General features: G+C 40.2%; 1 protein-coding gene across 1 annotated transcript in view; it reads left to right on the top strand.

The window, feature by feature from the left end:
• Positions 1-6,306: 6,306 nt before the first annotated feature.
• LOC104951391 (serine/threonine-protein phosphatase 2A regulatory subunit B'' subunit alpha-like) overlaps positions 6,307-9,570 on the top strand; it is a 12,234-nt gene continuing 8,970 nt past the window's right edge. Inside the window, exons 1-2 of the mRNA XM_010778039.1 lie at positions 6,307-6,947; positions 9,515-9,568. Of these exons, the coding sequence (XP_010776341.1) occupies positions 6,816-6,947; positions 9,515-9,568 (186 nt within the window). The 5' untranslated portion in view covers positions 6,307-6,815. The remainder of the gene's footprint in view (positions 6,948-9,514; positions 9,569-9,570) is intronic.

Below are 9,570 nucleotides of genomic sequence, written 5' to 3'. Positions count from 1 at the left end.
TTAAAAGCCTTGGCATCACCACTACTACTTTTAGTTTCTTTGTATCTAGCAATGGAGGTCAGTGGTTTCGAAGAGGTTAAAACAAAAGTAATGTTATCTTAAGTTGGGGCACAATCAATACAAACCATTTTTCTCCTGAAGACAGAAATCTGAAACCAGACTCCACACAGGAACATACATACAGGAACAACCGTTTTATATCCATATGGGTTTTATTGTGAAGCACAGACTGCAACTGTAGTCTTAAATCTAAACTGTTTTATGAGGCAATACAATAAAATAAAGTTTATATTACAGCCTAGATCTCAAAGGCTTTTTACTTGACTTAGCTGTCGATATGCTCAGAGGTAATTCTATTTGAAGCTTTTATCCATCACTTTCCATTGTGTTATTTCGAGAAACTATAACACAATCAAGTTTTATTTAAACTGAAAACACCCATCTAGAGCCATAAATACTGGTGACTAAATATACAAACATGTTATTCCCACCATATCACTCAATCTCTTTGTATGCATGAGTGCCTGATGCCACTGTCCTACATCCACAGCCCCTAAGGTAAATCCTTGCCCTCCAGAGAGTTTCAGGCGCCAGAAAAATGCACGTGTCAAGCAGCCAAGTTGTATCGGATGAGACCCTGAAGCAGGAAATTCATAGGGAGCGCCTTGGCACTCTTTCTGTTTGACGGGGCACAGGAAGAGACAGGGAGCAGAGAAAGAAGGAGGGAACGGAGCCATTGGCATGGAAGGAAGCTCTTCCACCTGTCACTGTCTGATTTAGGGGATGAGGAGGACAAGTAGAACAAATAAGACAGGAAGAGAGAGACAGAAAAATTGGGAGGTACTTAGCTTTGTAAGCAAAGAAGTACAAACAGGTAGTTGTCATTGATTTGGAGCGAGTAGTTGAGGAGAAAAACTGTGACCACATAAATACACCCCTCTGTGAAAAGGAACAGTGCCAACTCTCTCCCTTTTCCTCTCTTTCTTTCTCTCGGTTAAGCAGCTCCTCTCTGTTGACAGAGAGCAGGCCATCTGTCAATACCTACTCCCCCCCACACACATTCATATGGATCAAAACAAAAGCAAAGCCCATAGAGTCATATACTAATGATATGCAAATACACACAGATTAGTGAGCAATCAGGAAAATACCAATTAAATCATCTTAATAACAACAAACTAATCTGGTTTACCAGGCCATTTCCTGATTGGCCTCCTGCTGTGCATTCCTAAACCTCTAAAACACATTTGAATTAAACAATAATACAATACTTAAGATATCTAGCAGCTGCATAACATGTAAATAAAATGATTAACTAAAATGATTTAAATGCTTTTCCCTTAAACTTGAAATTGCAATACAAAATATGTTATACTTTTAATGTTTCCAAAATCCATGTTTTGAAGTTTAAGAGCCTACAATGATACAACAGGGAGCTTCCAGCTTTGTAACTGCAATCTGGGGGAAGGGATTTCCTGTTTATTTCTGATTTGTTTAGTGAAAGAACCCTAGACTGTATATAAATAGTAGCGGAGTCACCATGACAATTTGTGTGTGGTCTAGTGTTTTGAAGCCTTGAGTTTGGCATGTTGGGTTTCACATCTTCTTTTGAATTATCACAAGTGACAAGAAAGACTGACGCAAACCAAACCCTGAATAAGACATTTTTGACCAATTTTCTTTCAACCAAAATGTGACAATGAGTTTTCATGAACTTAAAACACATTATTAGGGTTAAGGATTAGGTTTAGGGTTAGGGGTTTGTTAGAAAACAACAACACCACCGTGGTAGCAACATATCAATTACAAAGTCCAACATTAATAAACGATCATCACGCCGTATGGTGCAACCTTAAACTCATTAGGAAACATTTTACTGGGCTAATAAATCAAGTGAGAAATTGGGCCATTTCCTGGCTTGGGGAATAGATTATATTTGGGTTTCTCGATCAGGACAAAAGAAAAGCCTCTGTTTTTCCTTACAGTTACTTACAATAAGATGTCATCAGATTGCTTGTAAAAAATGTTCAATACATTTTTCAAATATAGAACGATCTATTACAAAGCACATGCTTATACATTACAAAAATCGATGTATTAAACTAAAACAGCATTTGAAACTTTACCATTCTGGAAGGTAGGGGGAAAGAAACAGGTTACATTACTTTTGTGATACTTAGAATAGGTTTCTGATTACATTTTGTTTACAGGTTATTAGTAATTGCAATGGATTAAATATTTGAAGTAACCCTCCCAGCCATGGCCATTTTCTCATAGACTTCTATAGAACCAAACTTAACTTTGCAACCAGTGGAGTCGACCCCTGCTGGTTATTAGAAATGATGTCAATCCAAGGCACTTGCGTATTGGCTTCACTTGCGAGATGCAGATTAATTGAAATGCCTATGTGAGTACCATCCAAGATCCAACATGAACATGGATAATGGGGACGCAAATCCAAAATCTGGTGGAAAGCCTTCCCAGCAGAGTAGAGCCTGTTATAGCATCAGATTAATGCTCATAGTTATGAAATGTGTTCAACAATTACACAAGGCTATAATGTTCAGATGTCGTACATTTTCCCATTTAGTGGTCTAATACTTTAACATCAACTCAGATTATTTAAATGATAAGGCTGGGCTCATTTCACATTGGAAAAGATCCCTACCACTGCTGGCTCTATTGAAAGTATGCATACATTCAGTTGCTTTGGGCAACACCTTGGAACGTCTCTGCCAAGTGGTTTATATCGTTGCCCATCTTTTTTTACAACTATCTTATGAACGGCTTTACTTTCAAGAAAATGCCACTTAAAAAATTGCACAATATCCACCTAGCAGGATATTGGCAGCACTCTTCAAAATCGTGCCTGAACATAAATTCAACACTTCGGGACTGTAGTTTCTGTTTTTTTTGGCTTAAATACTGTAAATATCCACAGAGATATATCGGCTGATATACGGTGCAGATGTGATGGTGGAGCTCTATTTACCAGTGTGCTGCAGCTTCTTACTCTGTTTAAACACAGTCTAGGGCAATAATTCAGGCTTTCCAACATGATAAACAGACAGAGACCTTTCTATTCCACCGATAAAAAAAGGGTCCCAAAGCAGGCTTTCTAAGAACTCATTTTAAACAACTTCCTGTTTCGGGTGCGGATGGAGATAAGAGAAATACATCCAACAAAACCTGACAGAAAGCATGGTTTCCAACCTTGCTTTTATCAGTGCCACATACAGATGGAATTTTCTTTTATGGAAGAAGATTTATCATGGTTTATTCAGGACTAACGTGTTGTGAGAATCTGCAGCTGAGAAGCTATCAGTGCATTTGCGGGGGGAAACATTAGATTTTCCTATGTTTCGCTAGCTCCTCATACCACAAAACACATTATACACACATACATTATCATGCACTCTAAAACATGCTCGCAACGACTTGCTAGAGCCAGGCACAACATCAGTAACCATTAGCAGTGAGGACAATGAATCACTTATCAAGCATCATTTGCATAACATGCTGTGGCTCCGCAAGCACTCTAACTATTATGTCTTCAATTTGAAAAATACAGCATTTGGCCACATTTGTGTGCACAACATGCTCCCCATTGCCTGAAACACAAAAAGTGTGCTCAAGTAATTTGCTTTTCAGAACAGGATACATAACCAAAGCAGGTTACGGTCTTCACATGGAAACAAAAGGTCGAACACATCCCCTCCTGCTTGCACAAACATCCACAGATAAATACGCTGGGCTAATACTAGCATTTTTCTTTTTAAAAGCTAACAGGTGCTATCACACATATCTGCTTCTTTGGCTTTTCATCTGTCTGACTGCCTGTCAGAGCAAAATGAAAGAGCAGGCGGATCAATGAAGAGACAGGCGTGATGAATGTAGGGAAGGAAGGAAATACAGGAAAAGGGAAGAAAGAGGAGATGGAAGAGCACCTTGCTCTCGTAGCTACTGTAAGTCAAAATCTGATAATAGGATGACGAGGGTTGGTGCAGATGGAATTAACTGATTAAGTGGGTTTGTTATGTTTCTCTCACTTACTTTTTCTGCACAGAGACAACGCTTCCCTAAGGAAATATATCACCAAGACCATCTGGCCTGCACTGGCTAACACACATTCATGACACACACACACACACACACAAACACAGACACACACATACATACACTATGTAAGCCAAGCACAATGACCAAGAATGACCACATCAACACAAAGAAACTCAGCTGACCTAACAGCACAGACATGGTGCAACGTGCAGACTATTGCATGCCATGACTCCCAACCACCACACACACACACACACACACACACACACACACACACACACACACACACACACACACACACACACACACACACACACACACACACACAGGAGGGTGGTGTAGTTAGCGTCACAGCATGACCCAGATACAGGCTTTAATACGACGGCATGTGGTGCCTCCACCCTGCTAAAGTGTTCATTAGCAAATCCCAGAATCCCTACCAGTCCCAGCGAGGCTGTTCTGTAGTTGTTTTCTGACCCACCTATTGAGGGAGAATAAACAAGGATTACCTCCAGGTCAAGAGTATTACATTAAGTTATTAACCTTTTGTGTTGGGTCACTGATCGTAAAGTTGTGTCCTAATTTCAAAACACAAACAAACTCGAATGTAACCCTTTTACTGGGTTCTAGTATGTTTCTCCCTCCAGTGCTTTGAACTGTACACATGGGGACTACTCAGGTTCAACCGTATTACTGTTGCCGTTTGAGTTGTACAAGTTGTAGATAGGAGTTTGAGGAAAAGTTTGTTATTAAAGATGTCAAAGTTCTGGGTGAATATTTAGCAGAATTGTACCATGTGGATAAATACTCTCACTAGATTTTCTTGATGAGACTTAACAAATCACAATAAAACAAACAAGATTAAGCCAAATTTAAATGCTAAAAGCCTCTTTAGGGTGCTAACAATCCTAGCAATATTATCGGATGCAGTGTTTCCCACAGATCTGAAATATACTTGGGGGGGTGGTGGTAGCGGGAGGGGGGGTTGAGGTGACGTGCCTTTGTGACGTGCAACAACATTAACAAAGCCTTTCTGTTGGTCGCTTGTTAGCAGACCCTTCACGCGATGGCAGAGCGAACAGGTACAGGCAGGGCCCTATAGTTTAAATCTACTACCCACTAATAACATGGTTATGTTGATCTGTGCTGGTTCCCTCATGTCCAGGAAGAAGTTTAAAGAATAAGAGACGATGGAGTCTCTGAAAAGGGTCAAATTGGTTACTTTAATTAAGTAGCGTGGTAATGAAACAAACAGAGGTGTAGTGGGACATAACAGCTTTGTGTCCCGTTGGTGTAGGGGTGAAGAGAGAGCGAACAACGCTCGCCCGCTATCTATATATCCTCAGTTGGCTCCTCCTCTCATGGCTCCCGCTGGTGCCGGGGGTCCTCCCACGGCTATCTTCTATGTCCGATATTGCGTAAAACAGAGGATTTAACCCTTATACAATGTCTTCTCTTAGTTGTATAACTCCACACGCCTTTTCTCCTCATACTCTCTTTCATGACTTTTTATTTAATGCATTTTAACGGCTGTAATCGTTGTTAGCATCTTGCATGTTGTGTTTTTTTCTACATTTATGCTTAAACTGGCTTGAAAATTACAATTAAAAAAAGTGAATGTTGGATTTGATATGTTTTACGAGACATAAGGGCATGAATTCAGAGGGAAAGGAGCAATTTTGAGCTCTGCTCTTAAAGGTCACATGTCATGCTTGTCCGGTTATTACCCTTCCCCTTGTGTGTTATGAAGGTTTTTCTGCATGTAAACGGTGTGCAGAGTCAAAACCCTCAAAGTACAACCTGTAGCGAGTAAAACTCTAAAACAGAAAATACCTCCCCAAAACGCCTCGTTGGTGAAACGTCATCATGACGTCATCATCCATTTGATTCTTCCGTGTACGTGCTTACGAAAGCACGTACCCGGAACTAAATGGGCCAATCCGCGGAGCCGTTACGTTAAGCCCCCGCTGATTGGTCCAAATTGACCAATCCACACACACACAATAAGTGAAGGCAGCCCTGCTGATTTCCGCTCCCTGCTGCAGGCTGATAACAGACAGTTGGGAACGCGCGAAATTCTCTCTGCAGACCCATTCTCACAGCGTTTATCAACCTATAAACCTTTTTCTTACTCAATATCAANCCCCCATGGTGCTCAGGACAGCCGGTGCACTGTGTGTGTGTGTGTGTTGCCAAACCCCGGCATGGCTCATGTTTCTCAGTGCAGTCTGTCAGAGCCCAGCTTGGAGCGGCAGGCACCAGTGAGGCTACACCAAATACATCCATCCTGAGCTGACAGGGGGGGACATCACAGGCTTTCTACCCCAGAGAGAAGCTGCTGTTTGGGGCTGAGGTTTGCTCATAAAACAGCCCAGTACCATGGTCCTGCCTCCCGGCCTTCACAGCAGCACGGGAGTCTTAAGGAACATCTCTTTGCACAGAAACACTGCTGGATTACTGCGTTACAGGACACAGCTTTGGGAGCCTGTACATGCGAGTGGAGGAGAAACATTTTGTGAGTGATTGTCAAAGAGCGTGAAATCACACACATGCTGTCCTGAGGCGTTTGTCCGTTTTTCTTTTTTGGTTAGCGGATATCTGAGCTGTTAAGTGGAACTTATTTTCCAAAAGGTCCCCTCGGTTTCCACTCAACGGTTGTTTAAGTTGCTGGACAAGCTGGTCCGTTTGTAGTCGGCGTGTCAGTAGCCGCCCCGGTGGCCCTGCCTGGTCGGGGGTTACGCGTCTCGTCCCCCACCATGATGATCAAGGAGGCGTCGTTACGTGGAGACCCTGATCTGAGAGGGGAGCTGGCCTTTCTGGCCAAGGGGTGTGACTTTGTCCTCCCCTCTCGCTTCAAGAAGAGACTAAAGTCCTTCCAGCAGCAACAGGTCAGTCGGTGCATCGAGCAGGATGGACAGGTGCAGCGCTGGACGTGCACCCATAATGCAAACTCATGAGAAATATGAAGTCGCACAACAATATCCTCAAATCCTTCTACTAATCTTTTAATTGATATCTCTCTGTTCTTCTTTGTGTCTCTCTTTCACATACACTTGTTTGTATATTATACACTCAAAAGCTTACAGTAGATTCTTCTTGTTGCTTTCACACAAACAGAATGACATGCCAGGGACGACAGACTATTCTGAGGCAGATACCAGCAGGATATTAATAGGACAGATGGTGCAGGAATAGAGTGATAGAATGAACTCTTTGCAGACGGGTGGGGGGGAGGACCAATACAGCTGTCCTAAACACACACACACACACACACACACACACACACACACACACACACACACACACACACACACACACACACACACACACACACACACACACACACACACACACAGTATGGCGGCCCTCAGGAAGTCACACACCAGGCATCAGGGAGCTCCTGCTCCATCTCACTGAATAGTTCTGATTGAAACAGTGCTATTAAATACTGCTTTCAGGTCTTTCCATTTGTTATCATCTGTGAACCGCAGCAATAGTCTTGAATTGGATATCTCTTTATCATTGCAAATATGATACATTTGTCTTGTTTTTAGATTTGTTTTAAATATCTTGGTGTTCAAATTATTCTTCTGAAGACAGTCACCATATGTTGTTTCATGAAGTGAGACTTGTGTTATGTTTCAAATCAAGATGGCTGGCAGTAACCCACAAAAGCAATTTTCTTAAATTTGATATTTTGGAGCGATTTACACATAGTTCTTCCCAATCTGAGACAAAATAAACAATGTCCAATACAGCTGTTATCTCCTCCTTTTTGTAATTCATTTGGTGTTTAAGCTAAAATGGCCGAGTTCAAGTGTTTATTTAACCTTTTTAGTCACTTAAGATTTAACAGAGTAGAATATATTAAGTTAAACCCAACATAGTTTTCACTGCAACAGTCTCGTGCCATCTGGAGATTTTATGACATCAATTTAAAAAGTGCTGACTATAAAAGAAGTCTCTTGTTGTTTGTACTTTATTTATGACTCACATGGATTTTCCACCACATCCCTTGATCCTCGTAAAGTTACGTTGTACACTGTATATAGTTGTACATTAAAAGGAATTTTGATTTCTAAAAATGTTTGGATCAAGTCAAAATCAGGCAGCGATTTCAGAAACAACAAGTCCCATCAATCACTCACCTGTAGGTGTTTCAGTCATTAGCATGCTGTCTATGGAAGATGTTGCATTAGTTTCTAGCTTTCCTTTAAGATTTGGTTCACAAACTATATTACTATTTAAAAATATTCAAATCAACTCTGTTCTTGTTACAGATGACAGATTAAAAAGAGTTGCAGATCTGAGTTGTAGAGTTCCCACTCCAGCTATCACTCCTGACCCTGCTATTCATTTAGAAAGATAGATAGATGGATAGATAGATTGATAGATAGATAGATTGATTGATTGATTGATTGATTGATTGATTGATTGATAGATAGATAGATAGATAGATACTTTATTGAACCTAATTTGGGAAATGTTTGCGTTGCAGCAGCATAAACAACACAAGGCAATGTACACAAGAGAAATTAAGACACAATAAATAAACTGTCCAAAATATTTCAGAAATAGAAATAAAATAGCATTACAAAATTTAAAAGTTAAGGAATATAAAATAAAAAATATATATACATAACACACACGTAAGAAATATAATGCAGGATATTATTGGGCAAGAATGGATTATTCAATATTAAACAGAATACGAAATATGTAATGAACAGTGGAAAATAGTGAAAAACAGTGAAAACAGTGAAAACAGTAGAAAACAGTGAAAACAGTAGGAAACAGTGGAAAACAGTGAAAACAGTGAAAACAGTAGAAAACAGTGGAAAACAGTGGAAACAGTGGAAACAGTGAAAACAGTAAAAACAGTGAAAACAGTGAAAACAGTAGAAAACAGTAGAAAACAGTGGAAAACAGTGAAAACAGTGGAAACAGTGAAAACAGTGAAAACAGTAGAAAACAGTAGAAACAGTGAAAACAGTGAAAACAGTAGAAAACAGTAGAAAACTGTGAAAACAATGAAAACAGTGGAAAACAGTGGAAAACAGTAGAAAACAGTAGAAAACAGTGAAAACAATGAAAACAGTGGAAAACAGTGGAAAACAGTGGAAAACTGTGAAAACAGTGAAAACAGTGGAAACAGTTGAAAACAGTAGAAAACAGTGGAAAACAGTGAAAACAGTAGAAAACAGTGAAAACAGTAGAAAACAGTAGAAAACAGTGAAAACAGTGAAAACAGTGGAAAACAGTAGAAAACAGTGAAAACAGTAGAAAACAGTGAAAACAGTGAAAACAGTAGAAAACAGTGAAAACAGTAGAAAACAGTTGAAAACAGTGAAAACAGTGAAAACAGTAGAAAACAGTAGAAAACAGTGAAAACAGTAGAAAACAGTGAAAACAGTGAAAACAGTACTAACATGAAGTCCCTTCTCTCTCTGATCAGGTCCAGGCCAAACCGGAGAAGAAGCCAGGCACACCTCCACCGGCTCCGGCCCTGGC

This window comes from Notothenia coriiceps, unplaced genomic scaffold (assembly GCF_000735185.1).
Source record: "Notothenia coriiceps isolate Sejong01 unplaced genomic scaffold, NC01 NC01_scaffold00000339, whole genome shotgun sequence".
Classification (NCBI taxonomy): domain Eukaryota; kingdom Metazoa; phylum Chordata; class Actinopteri; order Perciformes; family Nototheniidae; genus Notothenia; species Notothenia coriiceps.
Note: the sequence above shows the minus strand (reverse complement) of the source record. Positions and strands in the feature narration are given on the sequence as shown.